This window comes from Nycticebus coucang, chromosome 17, assembly GCF_027406575.1.
Source record: "Nycticebus coucang isolate mNycCou1 chromosome 17, mNycCou1.pri, whole genome shotgun sequence".
Taxonomy (NCBI): domain Eukaryota; kingdom Metazoa; phylum Chordata; class Mammalia; order Primates; family Lorisidae; genus Nycticebus; species Nycticebus coucang.
Window position 1 is genome coordinate 43,363,644 of NC_069796.1, and position 18,913 is coordinate 43,382,556.

Here is an 18,913-nt window from a genome sequence, read left to right on the forward strand (position 1 = left end):
CTGTCTTTGGCTCCCAGCCCAGCCCTCTGTACCCTGCACCTCTGGGGGATGCCAGCCAGACTTCTCTTTGGCTCTGTTGCCTTCCTGCTGCATGTCAGGAGGGGCTAAAGGAAGACTGGAAGACATGAGAAGAGGGACTCCTTGCTTGCCTGAGACCCCTGTTAGCATCTAGCCAACAGTTGGTGCCACAGTTGCCTTTTTTTCCTCTTTCAGAGACAATAGCACCAGCAGGCTACTCAGATGTCTGGGTCCCTCCTGCCCAGCGCACCACTCCTAAGCTTTCAGCTTCTGATAACTGCGTTCTCTCTTGTTTCCTAGACTTAGGTATCTGCCTCCTGCTCTTTGCCTCTTAAGGGTTACCTTTTTGCATTTTCATTCCTCCAATGTCTGTCTAAGCAGTTACTTATGTAAAATTCTCCTTGCTGAGATAACTGGAGGGGTGCCTGTTCTCCTGACTGACTCTGACAGACGCACGGATGGTTTAACCGTCTGCTCTTGCACACTCTTAATGAGCAGCCCCACCTGGCCCCCTGCAAGGCCAAATGTCCATGAGCGAAGAAGGTCAACCACAAGCAAGAAATTATGATTGTCAAGCTTGAAGATGCGTTTCTCAAAGAAGCTCACACAGCCTGCCTATTCCCAAACTCCTCTATATAATATCTTTTCCAAGGTTAGCAGAATTGTAAAAACATCAATTTGGCCATTATTGACTTTTCAACTGGGATACCAAGAAAGTCTTTCAGCAGCCTCGATAAATTAAATCTGGCCACCTAGCTCCCAGACTGGCAGGCTCCTACATCATTGACAGAAAAGACAGGGGAAAGTAGTTTTCCCAGCTGTTGCTGTAAATGATGTGCATTGTGCTCACAGCCATTAGCAGGTGGAGGATTTGAAGTCTGGGTAGATTGCAGAGCTGCCTCTTTTAAAAATGCATAAGCACTTTGTGAGTTTGCTAAGTCATGTTTCACTCAGCCCAGTTTGAATTGTTCATAGGGGAGAAATATTCTGTAGTCTTTCCCGTTTTGCAGCATCTTTATGGGTAAGAACTACCACAATTAGGGATATACTTGGAGGGGGGCAGGTGCAATCATACAATTTGCTTGATTGGTCTTTAGCTTTTCCAAGTTGCAAAATGCTTGAAGATTTGGAGCTTTAAGGAGCTGGGCCAACTGAGTTTCCAGCTCCTTCTTATTTAATCCAGAATACAAATTCTTCCCTTTTCTGGGTTTCTAGATTTAAGTTTCCTTGATGTGTTTTCAAGCAAATATTTATCCTGAAGGACTCATCCGTTTGTTAAATTTTATGCTCTACCCTCCTTCCTTCCACAAACATCCTGTGGTCACACACTACGTGCCACACAAAGTGGGCGCTTTGTGTTTGCCATTCCCACGCTAGGCAAGGTGTTATTGAGTACTTGGCGAACATTTTCCTAATGCATCCAGCTATAGCATCACTGTCCTTCCTAATACGATATTCCAGCCAGACCTAAGAGTTAGTTGTGTACTGTAATTGGTGGAAACATAACAATCATATGTAACATGCTTTTGATTTGTTTTATTTATGGAGAATAGTGCCAGGTTTATTGTTGAACAAATATGTATGAGTGAATGAAATTGTGTGCCACAACGCATGAAATATCATTTAAATTAATTATCTCATAAATTATCTTATTGACTCTTCTTAAAAGCCTTGTGAAGAAAATACTATTAAATAACTTTATTTTTCAGATGAGGAAACCAAAGCTCAGAGAGGTGAAATAATTTATCCAGGGTCTCACAGCTGATGAAATGTGGGACCTGACATCTGCTCTGCCGTGTTACCCATTTACTACAATTTCAGCATACAGATTTAGCTCATTCATTCATCAAACATTTTTCAAACTTCTATTATGTACCGGGTACCTAAAATGCTGTAATATTCAATAAATTCACAATGACTTACTGAAAAATAGGGTAAAGGTATTAATTATGTCACCAGGACTAGTTAATAATTCCTCCACCACCACCCCAAGGGAAATAGATTTTTTTTTCCATAATATCAATAAATCTGCCTTTTCATGGAATGAGATTGTTTTCTTTCCATGTCTGGCTAATCAATTATAACCTTTTTTTATCCCTAAATTGAGAGAATTATTTCAGCCATTATTAAAACCTCAGCAAACTGGTAGCAAAAGCATGTTGCAATTTGAAGTATTAAGGCATTTATGAGATCATTATTTGCTGTAATTGGAGGATTCTAGAATACTTCGAGATATGTAACTGACCTTTCATAGGTATTTCCACACTTTTCAGGATTTGTGGTCACAATGAAGTGGGAAGGAGCTTACATGTGTCACTTCTGTGTTCTGATTTAAAACCTCTTTGGTTGTGGTTGTCAGGAAGAGATAGTCAGGCAGACAACACTTCCAAAAGGCAAAAAATGGATGGTATCTTGACATGTTTGATTATTTTTCATCTTTCACCATAACTCTTCACACAGCACTCTGGATGGGCTGTATTAGCCTCATCTTTTTCTTTGATTTCAATATGATATGTACATTCCAGAAGCCATCTTGTGAATTATCTTGCCCAAATAGTGAAATATTCAAATGTTCTCATAAAATTGTAAAACGTGGTAGTATGAAAAGTTACACTAAAATTAAGTTGTTCAATTTCCTCTAATAGTGATAGTGCCTAGAATAAGTAGAAAGTAATACTTCTATTTGTATGGAAGCTGGAGGATCCCAGCCGACACTGACATCCATGACCATCTCAGCAGTTCGGGGAGAATGTGGCTGTGTCAGCGACTAAGTTCCTGGTGTGGCACGCAGGGAGGTTTCAAGGCAGTTTTCTACATGAATACACAAGAATCCCTGTAGGAGGGCATAATGGCTTACAGAGGAGTATCGTGTTTCCTTCTGAAGTCCATTGAGTGGAATTACTATATAATGCCAAGTATAATGTTCTCCTGCATATAATGTGCACCATGTTTTCAGCCCAAACTTTCAGGAAAATGGCCCTTGAGAAAGTAGCCAGCTCTCACCTGGGAGAGACACATCTGGGGAGGACTAACGCTCCCCTGGTCAATCTGCAGACTGCACTGCTCTCCCGCAGCCACCTGCTTTGTGAAGGCTGATCCTTCTCTCTCTCTTTTGAAAGCCTTTCCCTCCTCATCACCATGGCCACATATGTGGCTGGTAGATAGGCCTACAGGCAGCCAGGTGGGTCCCAGGGGCCTGTTTTGAGGGCTGCTGGTCCCCTCCACACAGCTGAGTCTGGGGTCTTGGGCCTTGACCTTTATCCTGCATGGCCACGGACTGCCTTTCCAGCCCTGCCACCACCTCTGATCGTGGTGCTCCAGCCTACTCTAGGGATAGGGAGCCTGGGTCCTCCCAGATGGGCAGCTGTATGCCTGGCAGGCCCAGGTGGGAAGGTGCAGTGGCCCTGGGAGGCTCGCTGGACTTCCCTGCTTTCAAGCTGCACCACTCATGTATAATGTGCATCCTTAGTTTTCCCTCAAAAAATTGGGCAAGAAAGTATGCATTACCCATGGCAAAATGTGGTATTTTACTATGGGGAAGGTAACTCGTAACTCTTGAGACATGGGGCTTGCTTTTCTGCTGGTTCAGTGGGGTTTACAGCCATAATCTTTTGACATCTGGCTTTAAAGTCATAAGCAGGTCTAGCCCAGTGTGTATGTCTTCTCTTGTCTGTCTTTCCTTTTCTTCTTTCATTTTATATAAACTAAATTTAATTTGTTTAAAGTTTAATTACATTTTTAATTGACGTATGATAATTGCCCATATTCGGGGATTGAAGGGGGACTCACTGATATCTTGATACATGTAATGTTCAGCGACTGGATCAGGGCAATTAGCAGATCAATTATCTCAAATATTTATCATTTCTTTGTGTTGGAGACATTCAATTTCTGAACTTACGCAAAAGAAGATAAAACTAGATTAGTTCTGGTTTGATGCGATTACTTTTCTTCAGCCCAATTCATTGGAACCATTTCTCAGTTGAGTCAAATTAGTGTAGGAATTGCCACGTTTTGGGGAGGTAGAAGCGGAGTCTGCCTTTGAAGGTGGAAAATGATCCCCTAGAAACCCGGGCAGGAAAACAGAAGCCATTGTCTACTGCTGATATACTCAGTCACCAGCTGGTACATACTGAGCAGTTTCTCTGTCGCATGGAAGATATTTATTTGTAATAGCCTGAGATAACTAGAACATTACTGCTATTATGATTCCTTCTGGCTAATTGGGTTGTTGCATTTAATTTAATGGCTATATAAATAAAATGATTAGTCAGTCACATTGCAGAAAGTGGCTTAGAGATACTTCTGGAGTTGTGACTTTTGGCTTTCTTTTTCTTTTTACTACCTTTGGAAAAAAATTATATTAAGAGAATTTGCTATTAATGTAAAATCATTTACTATGAAAAGGACAAACATTATACAAGAATACAGGACATAACTTTCCTAATAGTTTCCATTCCGATTTCCTTTATTTTGACCACATTAAAAATGGCAGCAATTTATTTGTGAGAATAAGCTGTGGTATAAATGAAAGCTGAATCTCATTTAAAACAGGTATAGAAACTACATTATTTTTATCCTCAATATCAGTTATCATAAAAGGAATTTGTTTTCCTTTATCTTTTATGGCCTAAGTGCAAAGAACTATATGAAGTACCCAGCACATAACATATAATCAGTAAATAGTGTTAAGTTTATGTGGCTATTCAGAGGGTGGAAGATTGGGTACAGTGACTCATGTTTAGAAAATTGCTTTGTGCCATGATTGTGGATTTTCCTAGTTCATGGAGCCACTAACAGTGGACCTGAAAAATTGCTCAGTCTCTCAATTGCTGAATTTAGTTATTATGAGACAAGACTTAAGGGGATAGGGAGAGAGGGATTCACACTAGCTTAAAAATAAATGAGAACTCAGTGTATCACATAACTGGAAAGCCCACTGACAAAAGGAGCTTCAGGTATGGCTGGACACAGGTACTTTTAGGATATAGTCTTTGGTTGAACTTCTACCTTGCTCCCTGGACTGTTTGTTTATTACAACGATGGATGTTGCCTGCATTAAGGACCTCAGGGTCTAGTCGATGAGATGTATAAAGTAAAAATAAATTATAATATTATGTGATATGTGTATAATAGAAGTAATTACAAAATATAAATATCAGAGCAAGAAAAAAGCAAGTACTTTGGAGGAGAGGTGAACAAGAAATTCAGAGGAAAGTTAAAGTTTGAACATTATTTTGAAGTAAAAGCAGGGATTTTAATATCAAGGAAATTCTATAAAATGGTTAAATACCATGGTTATGGCATTCAGGAGATCTGTATTCAAATCCCTTCTCTGTCACTTACCAATTGTACAAAGGGTGGCATGTTTATTAAACTCTGGAGGAGTTTTAGTTTAATTGAATGGAAATAAGTAGAACAAGTGATTTTATAGAATTATTATTATTATTTTTGAGACAGAATCTCAAGTTGTCGCCCTGGGTAGAGTGCTGTGGCATCATAGCTGACAGCAACCACCAATTCTTGGGCTCAAGCCATCCTCTTGCCTCAGTTTTTCTATTTTTAGTAGAGATGGGGTCTCGCTTTTTGCTCAGGCTGGTCTTGAACTCGTGAACTCAAGTGATCCACCTGCCTCAGCATCCCAGAGTGCTAGGAGTCTGTAGAATAATGATGAAGATAATCGGGATGATAGCTAAACCAACCTCTGATGGGAGCACACACAGGGCAGCCCTCCCTCCTTTACTGGCTCTTCGATGGCCTTCTCCCATAGTACTTGGCTACTAGCACTTACTAGCAGGGGTCCTCAAACTACAGCCCGGGGGCTACATTGCGGCCGTGTGAATTGTATTTGTTCCCGTTTTTTTTTTTTACTTCAAAATAAGATATGTGCAGTGTGCATAGGAATTTGTTCATAGTTTGTTTTTTTTTTTTAAACTATAGGCTGGCCCTCCAATGGTCTGAGGAACAGTGAACTGGCCTCCTGTTTAAAAAGTTTGAGGACCCCTGACTCCGATGAAGGTTTAACATCGGCCATGGAAAATTGGCTAGCAATTATTTAGTGCTTACTGGGTGTCACTTACTGCATTAAGAATTTCACTTGTCTCATCTAAATCCTCCCTATGACCTTAGGTAGGAGGAAATGATCCTCATCCCACAGATGAGTAAACTGAAGTTTTGAAAATTTAAGGAATTGGCCAAGGTAACAAGTTTCAGAAGTGGCGTCGCTGAGTATTCCTGAGTCCAGTGCCCATGGGCTTAAGCATTATACTTTGTTTATTCTTACTCAGGTACCATCACTAATTTCCTCCCTTCCATGGACTTGGCTTTGGGGCACCCATTTTGCAGCCCACTCTGTGTGCCCCCTGTTTCTTCTATATTCTGTGATGCTTGTCTGTTTGTGTTCAAGTGCAACGCTGCTTGCGACTTCACACTGAGCAGGCTGCCATTAACCCCTGGGGTCCTGTGCTTCCTCTGCAGGTGAGCCTTCCAGGTGGTCATCCTCGCACTGTGACTGCTGCTGCAAGAATGGCAAGGGTGACAAAGAAGGGGAGAGCGGTACGTCTTGCAATGACCTCTCCACCTCCAGCTGTGACAGCCAGTCCGAGGCCAGCTCTCCCCAGGAGACTGTCATCTGTGGGCCTGTGACGCGTCAGACCAACATCCAGACTCTGGACCGTCCCATCAAGAAGGGCCCGGTCCAGCTGATCCAGCAGTCGGAGCTGCGGCGGAAGAGTGACCTGCTCCGGACTCTGACATCCGGCTCCAGGGAGTCAAACATGAGCAGCAAAAAAAAAGCCGTTAAGGAAAAGCTGTCGATTGAGGAAGAGCTGGAGAAATGCATCCAGGATTTCCTAAAGATCAAAATCCCAGATCGATTCCCTGAGAGAAAACATCCTTGGCAGTCTGAACTTTTACGGAAGTATCATCTATAGGGGAGGGCGGGTGGGGGGCAGGAAGAGAAAAAAAAAATGAGTCACGATTTTGAAATAAACCTCCTAAAAGAAATCCTATTTTAAGGAAGAATCACAAATAATGATAACACATTTGTTAGAACACAATAGCCGTGGATACACTACTGCCTACTTTACCTAGCTCACCTTAACATGTAAATCCACAGGGTAGATTTCTTTCTAGACGTGGAAGTACAAGAAAATCTTCTGTTGTTGTTTGTTTATTTGTTAACTTGGTCCCATGTGCTAATCTAATGGGAGCCAGCTACACAGGAGTAGCTGAGAGGCCGTGGGAGTCATTTATCCCAAACTGGGGTTTTTCTCTCATTTTCTACCTCCCTCCTTTTGAAAGAGGATGTGGTGGAAGGAGATTTGGCCTCATGGCACATGTTTGGAATTTTTTAGTTCTGCTTTTTGCTTTTGTTAATGGGGTAAGTGGGGGGAATGGCAGGTTTATATGACTTTTCATTCAAAACTATGTGTGCCAGTTTCTATCAGTTCTGTATGCATGAGTATCTGTGCAACACAAGCACAACTGAGTATGTATATACACAACAGCGCACAGGTCACCAGGGCCTGGACATCCCAAGGGCTGCGCACCTGCTCTCGGCAGCACCCTCTTAGAGCACTTCCCACAGATGGGCCTCTGCCTCTTACAACACGCCTGGGAGGACTTCCCAGCCACTCTGCAACACTTTCTAACATTGAATAACCCTCACCAATGACAAATTGTCTTCCTTACTTTAAAATTAACACCCTCAGCTCCATTTTACTGCTTTGTTCTTTCTCTACATTTAGAGCTAGTCATATATTCTTTGCATTAAAGAAACACAGACGTCCATATTCACAAAAATGACCACTGAGTGACCCTCCACTCAGCCTTCTCTGCCCTGAACTAAATTTTCTCCCTTCTCTCTGTATCTTCAGAGTTCTTACTGTTCATGTTTTAATGATGTGGCCTTTCCACAGAATCCACGTTAAATCCTCTGTATTCCTGTGTCGTTGTAAAACTCAGAACAACACACAGGACTTGAAAAAAGGGTCCAGCCTTTTTTGTTTGTTTGTTTTAGAGGAAATTATATTCCACATACCTCCTAGTAATTTCTCATAAAAATGTTAAGCAACAATACTACATTGTTACTTGCTTTTAGCCAGTTTTGTTTGCTTTTGGGATTCTGGGGTTTGGCTGTGTCCATACTAGGATTTAGTTGTGTCATTTTTATGATGTCTCTAACAACTCCACTTGGTAACCGGCACTCCAAAGTTAAGGTTTTAGCTTTCTAGACTCTCTTTTGATTACATATTACATGCTTGACCTGTATAGACACAGCCAAAAGAAAAAAAAAAAAAAACCCTGTTAATAGCTATCCATCCATGTGACTCTGTATTCTATTAATGTACCAATAGCTCTTTCATAGATTTGTGCTACATGAAGGTTAAAAGACCAGTTTTTATTTTCAGCATTCTTCATCCATTTCAGTGGTAACTGAAAAAAGAATTTGTCAAATATTAATTGTGTGCCAAGCAGTCCTAATTTTTTATTGTGTGTGTATGTATGTGTGCGTGTGTGTATGTGTAGCACAGGTAATAAAGGCAACTGGATGATGTCTGGAGGAGGAAAAAGTAAAGACTAATTTCTTCTTTTTGAAATTGTTTATTGATGTACATTTATCATGTAAGAGGTTGTAACTTGATAGCTGTTACTACTGCCCATTAGTATATGAATATCTTTCTGAATTTTTAGAATTCTTTTCTTCATTCTTGGATGACAGATTCAGCCTATGTTTTCTTGTTCTAATGGTTTGAATGAAGTTCAAACTTTTACATAAGTGAAAAAGAAAGTTTCTTTGGGGAGTTGAATTGTTAAGAGAATTACAATTCATATATGTAAGTGGTGTTATTTTGTGTATTAATATATTAGTGGATATTTGATCTTAACAAAAACATAGCTTTGTTTGTAAAGCCTCCAATATGTCTTCATTCTTTTCAATATTTTCTGATAGCATATCAAAATACCATCACCTCAGTAATAGGACATCTTGCAAAGAATCACAGAGCTTAATGGGTCAAGAAGAAGTTGAATTTTGGGAAACTATCTTCAAACTCACTTTGGCCAAGTGACTATTGTGGTCCCATTGAAAGTTCTGTGAAAGAGTTTGGGGTCCAAGTAAAATGGCCAAAGTTCATTTCAGACTTGACTGAAATCGCATCAAGAGACACAGAGACTTCCTAATAAGAACAAGAGAATTGGGCAGCGCCTGTGGCTTAGTGAGCAGCGCGCCGGCCCCATATACTGAGGGCGGCGGGTTCAAACCCAGCCCCGGCCAAACTGCGACAAAAAAATAGCCAGGCGTTGTGGCGGGCGCCTGTAGTCCCAGCTACTCGGGAGGCTGAGGCAGGAGAATCGCCTAAGCCCAGGAGTTGGAGGTTGCTGTGAGCTGTGTGACGCCACGGCACTCTACCGAGGGCAATAAAGTGAAACTCTGTCTCTACAAAAAAAAAAAAAAAAAGGAACAAGAGAATTGAGTTGGCAGGCAATATAATACTTGTGCTACATACTTTAAACAAGAAATTAAACACTGCAAAAAAATAATAAAAAGTGTTCATGATACTGTTTCTCCAGCACCTGACCCATCATGAAATTTTTCTGCTCAGGTATTCCTCAAATGCCCAGTGAGCAAAATGAGAAGTAGCAAATCTATTGAAACTACAACAACAACAACAACTTTTATTCTGGGCTAGCTCTATCTAGATTGGCACCCACTCCATGGTAAAAAGTCCACATCTCTAAAATCATAACACGATGTTCATTTGTGTCTGTGTGGAGATGAGTAAACACCTGTTCAGTAAACAGCCCCACAGAGGCATCAAGGGCAGAGACGTCTTCTGTCCTAGTTTTAGCAGAGTTATCAGGTGAGGTCTAGGTAGTCTGCAACCTTGGAACTGAGTTCTGGGTAAGTGAGTTGTAGGATTAGAAGTTCTAGTAGCTCTGGAAGTCACTGTGAATCTGTCCTCTTTTCCCGAAGTTAACACAGTTTTTGGAATGTTTGGTTCTGAACAGAACAATGTATGGTTTACTTCTTGAGCACTGATTATGACAAGGGCCATAAATTGCTGATATAAAGAAACTAGTAGCATCAGAAGGGTCAAATGAATGAGAGTCATGTGTAGATTCCCAGCCTACATTTTTGCCTGAGAAATCATGCAAAGCTAAAACCCAGGGAGCTCGGGGAAATTATTCCCTAAGGGTGTGCGGGTCTCCTAAAGTCAGAAACATATTTATATGGACTCCCTACCTTCTATCAAAAGAGGGGGAGTGATCCATGTTCTGCAGGAAAAGAGGAAGACCCAACCTAAAACTTCTAGATCTGTGAAGTGTGCTTTTCCCCCTGCTAAGAAAAATTGCACTGAGATACGGCCATAAAAACAACAAAGCAAAGTGGCTTCCAAAATATGCAGTGATGTCATCCTTTGTAAGTATAGCAGAGTTGTCTTACTGGCCAGGCATGCACAGTGAGTTAAAATAAAAAGGGGAGACAGTGCACAAATCAGAAGCATTTCCTTTGCTCCTTATTCCTCGAAACTTGTGTCTATTTCAGCCAACCCTCTTCAGGGAGACCCAGTGATTAAAGGGGGCTGACATGGAATTTTTCACCTTCTAATTAGACTCTTGTAATTCAGAGGCACCTATTTCTATAGGCATAAGTTTGCTGCTGATTCTGGGTTGTCTTCACTACCACTGCTTGTGCTTCTGGATTGCTTTTGCAGCATCGCTGAGCTTCAGATTCTTCTCAGAGTATAGTTTGTGCCATGCAGAACATGCTCCAGTGAGTAAAAGAAAAGGCATATCTTACGTTTTGCAAAATTACTTGACACTACTTCCCAGAGCAGAAGCCAAACTTTGACTCTCATACATTTTCCTTTGCTATCACTTTAACTTTCCAGCTTTCTATTTACTATAGTATAGATTTGAACAGTTAAATGCTGCTGTTTTCTTCCACTAGATACCATACTGTGGAATGTGACTAACCTTGGTTTTCTAGATGATCTTTACTGGAATTAATAGGACTCATTCCATAACTTGTAGAAGGAATTCTTTGTCGCCTCCACTTGACATAGCAATTTTCAAAGGAAAAATGAAGGGAGTTTATTTTTTCCCCCTGGTGAGTCTGTGGCAGATAAATGTTTTTGCCAATTTGCATGCTGGGTTATAGGTTTAGCATGGGCCATTTCTCTCCCTAATGTCTTTTGTATTGTTGGTGTCTTGCAATCTTGATGTCCCACTCTTCCAATTTATTTACTTTCTTTTGTATTGTCAAAATAACACACTAGAGAAAGAAACACGGTGAGCATTCTGTATTCTGAGTTACAATGGAGTTAGATGTCATTTGTACAAGACTGTAGAATGATTAATATCTGTAGAGAAATTAGACCAAATGAAGCCTGCTGGACTAGGTTTGATTTATATTGCCTTCATCATTCTGGTTGTAGATGAAATGGTTATTGCTCTCCACCCCTGCTGAAAGAATAGTCTTAAGCTTTAATAATCACAGACTTGTGATGCAAACACAGAGCTGGTTTGTGTGAAATGTCTGGTTTTCTCATCCTGTTGTGTACATTGGAATGGAGATTCTTTCCCCTGTGATCTCCACTGTAAACTTTTCAGCGCTGTATCTTAATTCTCAGTGTGCACACAGATCATGTAGAGCACTGGTGCTTGTAAAAATGCAGATTCCTTCACCCAAACTTTGAAGAATCTGATTCAGAGACTTGAAGCAGGGCCAAGAAATTTGTATTTTGAGCTAGCATCCTTAATGATTTTGATGAGGATTATCTATAGACCTTACTTTGAGAAACTCTTCTGTTTAGGGAGTATGAGTCAACATTTCCTTCTCTTCCTAAAAGCGCTCATTTCCTCTCACTTTCTTCCCACTACAAATAAGCAAAAGCGTGCATTATTCCTTACCTTAAGAGAAAAGGCCCAAAGATATCCTAGGAGTAGGGCAGAGTATATGTATTTCCAGGATTCGATGTATTCACTGGCCATTTCATCTGCCTGCCAATTATAACCTCTCCCCCATGGTCTGTGTGTGTGTTTGTGTGTGTTGCCAGACTGAAAGTCTACGTCATCGTAGCTTTATTTCTGGATTGATGGGCACACATCTCTATAGGAGTTGTAGCCTAATGATACCCATCAAGGAATAAAAATAATGACATTTCCCAAAGAAAGTTGTTCATTTCTTGGCCTTTACGAGTCAGAGGAATTTGAGAGTAATTGATAATTTAATGATGTATATAGCCCCAAAGGTAGTTCTATTAACTGCACATACAACGTCACCAAAGTTAATATGGAATGATTGGTGATTTAGCTTTATTTCGTCCATAAAAACCCAAGCCGTTGAATGGCTATGTTTGAAGCAGGACTTTTAAACTCTCAGATAATTAAAAGTCCTGTACCCTAATATCAACAGAAAGCTTGGAGCAAAACCCAGGTATTCGAATAAGTGCAAAAGGAAGAAAGAATGATAAACTAAAAATGATCATATTCCCTATATAAGGGGACAAAGACAAGTGAAGTTCTATAATTTTCCAGTTACTCTAAGAAGGAGATAGACTATGATTACTCAAACAGAAAAAAAAAAAAAAAAAAAATTGGAGGGTTTCAATAGCCTTGTTGACCCTACCCATACAACAGAATACAGAGGTAAATGCCAGATTTCCATACGCCACAGGAAACGGAGAAGGAGCGGCTTGAATACATGCTCCTCACGATATTCGTGAGTGAATATTTAAGTGATGATTACTGCCAAAGAAAAGTGAGGAATGGTTAATGGTTTGAGCAGCTAATTAAGATTATTTGGCCATTTTGTTTTTAAGTTAAATTAGTTTCAGTTTGTTACCCTCTTTTGCTTAGTTCCCAAGGGAGATCTATTTTCTGCCCTAAGATCCTAACCTTTAAAAACTGTTCCTCCTGTTTGTGAACAAATATTGTTGTTAATTGGGCAAAGAATTTTAAGTTCCTAGACTGTCTCGGCTTTCTTTAGGGAATTTACCTTCAAAAACATAGGAGAGAAAAGAGTCCCCTGGGCCAGCAACTGTCAAAGGCTGGCCCTGGGGAAGGGTAGGGTGGCCTCCTGTTAACAGCCCCTTTGGAAGGCCTCACGAGCCAACCAGAGTGTTCATTGTCACCTTTGCCCAGGGATACCTTCCCTTTTAGCAGTTTATTCTTAGAATTAAATTTTAGCTCGTTTACCTGCATTGTAGAAATCAACATTGCTTCAGATTCTCTCCCTGCTCACCTTGGTTCCATCCATCACAAATGGAAGCAGAATTGATGTTCCAGAAAGCAGGGGCGGAGAGTTGCTTTCAAATTGTGTGTGTGTGTCCATAGGCCATGAGCCATTTCTAGGTTAATGTTAGATTAGTGCTCGGGCCTGGGTGGGGGGTGGGGGTGCTATCTGAGTGCATGGGAAAAGTCTTTGGTTCCGAAGTCTGACCCCTCTTTAGTTCACAATAGTTCATCTTACCTGTGGGTGTCAGTCCTTGTGAGTGCTAAGGAAAGCTGGTCTCCTGATGTGAAACCCACACTATACAGATTTCCGGACAAAAGCCTATGTTCATTCATGTAGCCAAGAGTGGCATCTTTCTCAAAAAACTAAAGGAGGAAAGAAAAGGAATTTATTTTTTGAAAGCTAAAATAGATGTTGGATTCACATTACTTATCAGCAGTCCTTTTGAGCTGCAGCCAGTAGTCCGTGGTTTATCTATGCCTTTACATGAGAGACAGAATTTCAAGACTCTCTCTTGTCTGAGGTGTGAGTTATGTGCATTTAGGACAGTGGTCCTTAACCAGGGGTGATTTTGCACTTCAAGCGTCTTTTGACAGGGCCTGGAGACATTTTTGAGTGTCATGACATGAGGCATGCTACTGACACTTAATGGTAGGGGTTGGAGATGCTGCTAAAGGTCCTACAATCTTCCTCCATAAAACATTATCCATCCCAAGTGCCAGTAGTGAAGACAAGTGCAAGCTGAGAAACTCTAAATTAGAGGTTGGGTAAATTTCCAAGGCGTTATTTCTGTACCATGTACAAAAAGACTTCTAAGTCAAGAGGATACAGTAGAACAATAAAAATTAGTACCAGTTTAAATGGTTATAGGATTTATTTGAAGCTAGATACAGTTGTCTCTTTATATAGATGTGAAAGCTTAGATGTATAGAGAGACGGAACTTGTTCCAGAGTTCCAGTAGTGCTGAGGCGGGCCTGTGGTTTTGGTGTCTGTCTTCTACTTCAGTCTTTCTGTCTCAGAAAAATAATACCTCAAGTGAAGTTGTCAACCTCGTACCAGCTAAATGTGTTTTTTGTGAAGCACTTTGGGATGTTTTCCAGATTCCAAACCCTTGTTTTTAAAGATGTGATGGGTCTAAGGACAAGCTCTGGCTATGAAGCCTTATTATTTAGTTTATATGTACTGACTTTGTTAGGATGCAAACCACATTTGTGTCTTAAATAATTTGACATTTTTCTTATAATTTTTCATACAAACATCCCAGTGATGGAATAAAAATCAGATCATGCTGACCCCATTTTATACAAGGGAACCTAAGGACTCAGAAAGTTTCGGTCAGCCATTCATTTGTTCACGCGTGTGTTTAGCCAATATTTGTTGAGTGCACGCCACATATGGGTCACTGTAATGAGCATAACAATAACCTCTAGGGCAGCTGTTCTCAACCTGTGGGGCATGACCCACAGGAACTGTATTACAGGGCTGCGGCATTAGGAAGGTTGAGAACCACTGCTCTAGGGAATCAAATTTTGGATAAAGAACTTGAATTAAGATCATCCAAACCCTAAACTAACATTACTTCTGTATGTAATACTGATCAGTACACTAGAATTATGGTTTGAATACTAAGTTATTAAAAATGTATATTAAGGATTTATTATGTGCCAGAGATTCCACTGAGTACTTTACATGCCTTATCTCATTTAATCCTATAGTAACCCAATGAGGTAGGCCCTGCCACTGTCCACTTTTTGCAGATAAGGTTAATGAGGCTTAGAAAGATAAAGTAGTTCAATGATGACAGAGCCATATTTTTATCTAGGTTTATTGGACTCCAAAGGCTGATGGCTTAACCATCTCAGCATACAATCCCTTCTCTCCGTTCCCTGGACATTGACTATTTGTCATCTCTTCTACTCTAAACAAAGGGTAACCAGGATGGTACCAGCCTGACATCATTCCTAAAAGTTGTTACTTATTCTCAACTGCAAATGAAATGCCATTGGACATGCATCTCCCTTGGAGATGAGGGAAAGGCGGGTTTGGAGGGCAGTTTGTACCTAATGCCACAAGTACTTTCAAGGAACGGTGATGATGTAGAGAATCTGGAGAGTTATGAAATGCTCTGAAACTCCAAGTGATAAGGTCCTTCCATCGCAGGATGACCCCTGCAAGGGCTTGCTGTGCTGTGTGCAGGTCACCAGGATAAGTTTTAGGAGACGTGACATGGGTGTATGAGAGTGTGTTTACATATGTTTGTATCTCTGTGTATGGTATTTTCATCTTTTGGCTTTTTTAATAGTTTAAGTTTTTTATTCAAGACAAATCAGGAATCCAAAGGTGATAAGCTGTCCTCAGCATCTCATCATTATTGTTCTAAGTTGGAAAAAAGAGTGAGGGAGAGAGGCAGCTACAGAAAAGAAATTGCACTGAAACGTGTGAGTGTGTATGTGAGGAGTGTGTATATCTATGTGTGTTGTGTGTGTGTTTATGTATAAAATTATGTGTATATATGTATATATGTGTACATCTATCTAAATGTGTATATATCTATATCTATACATATGTATACACACATAAACAAAGCTCATAGTTCAAAACTCTTTGGAATTTTGTGTTTGGGGAACTTCTTATTACAATTTGTATTGGTTTCTTGGGTAGTCTAATATAGTTCTGATTTCCAAAATTCTCTTCCACTCCGAGTGTATGTATTTATTTATGATACAAAGAATATAAACGAAGTACCTAGATTTAGCATCTATGGATACAAAACCAAACAAAAGTGAGTTTAAATAAATGATAAACTTGTAAAAATTGGCTTTCTTATCCAAACCATTTGTTGGAATTTTACTCTACGTGTTTTTAAACATGTTCATTCCAAAAACAAAACAAAACAAAAAACCATACACACAAAATAACCCTACCGAATAAATAATGATGTTTGGGAAGACAATAAAAAGACAATATAGGTGTATAATAATATGAATTCAATGGTTGTTGATCTAATGGTACTTCACTGACCTATTGGTTGATTTATAGTCTCCTTATTGATTTCACTTTATCATTCATGGGGTATTCTGTGTGCCTACATGATTTGTAGGTAGATCTAATTATCTGTTTAAGTATTTAAAGCTGTAGTAAATAATTTATAATATGTACATTGTAAATAGATACTAAAGGTGAAGAGCACATTTTAATAATAACCAAACACTTTCTAGTCTCCTGCAAATAACCTGTAAGCCTATTTATATAAAAGCAAAATAGTTGCTGAAAGAAGGAAAATGTATTGTCAAAAAAATGAAAACATTACTTATCTATTTTGGCATCCTACACACATAACAACCAAATCACTAAATTTTGGACATTCTTAAAGGTACAGTAAGTGAAATCAATCATGTGCTTTGCATATTACTGAAGAATGTGAAAAGTGTTTGAAGTTAACCTTTGCAAACAGAGGTTCCCTGGTGCTCCTTGGGATCCGTTTGTCTGCACACAAGCCCATTACTCCTTCAGAAACGTAGGCTGAAGGCTCAGCTGATAATCCAAGCACAGATTCCTCCTCCCAGGTACCTATAAGTGTGCCCACACACCAGAAGCACTTGTAAATAATCAAGTATGGTTGTTTCACTTCTCTATAACCCCCCTGCAGATGTGGTCTTAACAGCTTAAGAAAAAAACTCATTTTTTTAAGCAACTGAATGTTTCAGTTAGGCTTAGGAACACCTGAAAGAATAATTATTCTTCCCTCAAATTTTGGAGCAGAGAGGAGGTTTACATTATCCCGACTTCGAGTTCCCCTGTCATTTTCTTTCACTTGTTTATTTTTAATTCCAAAGGAGAATGCTAAATCAGGAGAATTTGTCTTAAAACATTCTGCTTAGTTTAGTGAAGGACAGACTAATGTATTTTTGTAAATCATGGGGAATGGGGACATAGGGGTGCCAAAACCCCTCTTAATTACTCTGTTTTTTCTTAAGGAAATGGATTCATGAATTACTGGAAAGGTATCATACTTAAGACACACAGAAACACAATCTTAAGAGAGCTGCATCTCAGTGAGTCCCAGTGAAAAGTGTTAATGGGATCCATTTAAACGGGTGACCCCTTACATTGGTGATGGTGTCCAGTTTAGTCTGTAAAATCAAGAATCTTCATGTTGGCTGAAGGAAGTTAAATAATGACTTTAATTGAATTCCTGTTCCCAGTATCTTTCAGGTCAAACCTAACACACAATACTTTGTCAAAATGAAATCTACATGTTTAAATAACACCAGAACCACCCTTACCAAAGTTAAAGACTATTGATCAGGTTACCTGGAGATCTCCAAATGCGTTTTATCCGAGATTACCACGTTCCTCTTTACCATCTGTCTCTGATGCTTTGAATGTGCTTTCACTGCAGATAGAGGAGTCTGAATTTTGCTGGTACTAAGACTGGGTGATGATTCATTGGGGCCTTGCTCATGTTACCTTTTCCTGACCTCATTCAAGCACTCGATGACTTGGGTCAGTTTGTTGCACCTTGATGTATAACAAGTGACACCCCTGAAATTACCTCTTTTTCTTTCTGATGCAGTTCGCTTGTACATAAGTGTAACGTCAGATTGTTTACAGGTTCTTTTTGTGTGTAATTGTGATAGCAGATTTAGCTCAACCTTTAAAGGAATTTGTTACTGAATGGCATTAAAATGAATGTGCTTATGACAGTATAAACATCATTAATTATGGACTCACCTGAATGCATGTCTACATGTCGTCAAATTCCAGCAGCTCGGTTATTCAGCAAAAAGTCTGCAGTCTGTGAATAGCAAATATACATAAACTACTGTGACTCTAATACGCAGTAACTGTTCTTACCTTGGTATGTAACACTGTAGCTCCTAGCCTGCTGTATTTCTTTCTTACCTATTGTTTTTGCGAGAGAAACATGGTAAAAAAAAAAAAAAAAAATTATAGTTCTACTAATTGTCCCAGTGGAATTGCACATCATTTTAGCAATCATGGGTCCACTCAAAAGGCACTTGCCTATCAGTGGAACCAAAGCCCTGAGTAACATAAATGTATACATACCTATCTATGTACGAAATGTCTACAGTGCTAATTACTACCATCTATTTTCACTGCCAATGCAAACAAACGACTATTTTCTTTGGAATCACTGATGGATATAAAACATTAATTTGCAATTAACTGCTTTAATATCTTGTTTAGTTTTTATTAGTATGGTAAATGATGCAGGTGCGGTATCAGTATTGTAAAATTGTACGGTGAAAACTACAAAAGTCATTCTGTGGATATATTTTAAAAGGCAGAACAGAAACTATATTTCAGATTCTTGTGTGAATATACTTACAAAAATAGGTAACTATTTTTATGTGTTTCCATAAACTGCTCCATTTCATATACATTGTAATTTAGCACCAATCATAATAAATCATTTGGTAAAAGTGGTTATAAATATCTATTTTCAGCATACATAAGAGAATGATGAGTCAATATTATTCCATGCTAACTCGAGAATTTCAGATGAAAGATAATTACCATTGCAATTAGTTTATTTCTGGTTTGTTGTGGTGGCTTGCTGAGTTGGGGTACAAAAAAGATAGAGATTTCATGAGTTGGTTATTTAATATACTGAGAATGGAACTGCAGCG

At 39.5% G+C, this 18,913-nt stretch overlaps 1 protein-coding gene across 1 annotated transcript in view; it reads left to right on the top strand.

The window, feature by feature from the left end:
* The window catches only part of KCTD16 (potassium channel tetramerization domain containing 16), a 281,188-nt gene extending 274,206 nt beyond the window's left edge, over positions 1–6,982 (top strand). The window contains exon 2 of the mRNA XM_053566984.1: positions 6,496–6,982. Coding sequence (XP_053422959.1) covers positions 6,496–6,950 — 455 coding nt within the window. The 3' untranslated portion in view covers positions 6,951–6,982. The remainder of the gene's footprint in view (positions 1–6,495) is intronic.
* Positions 6,983–18,913: the final 11,931 nt, after the last annotated feature.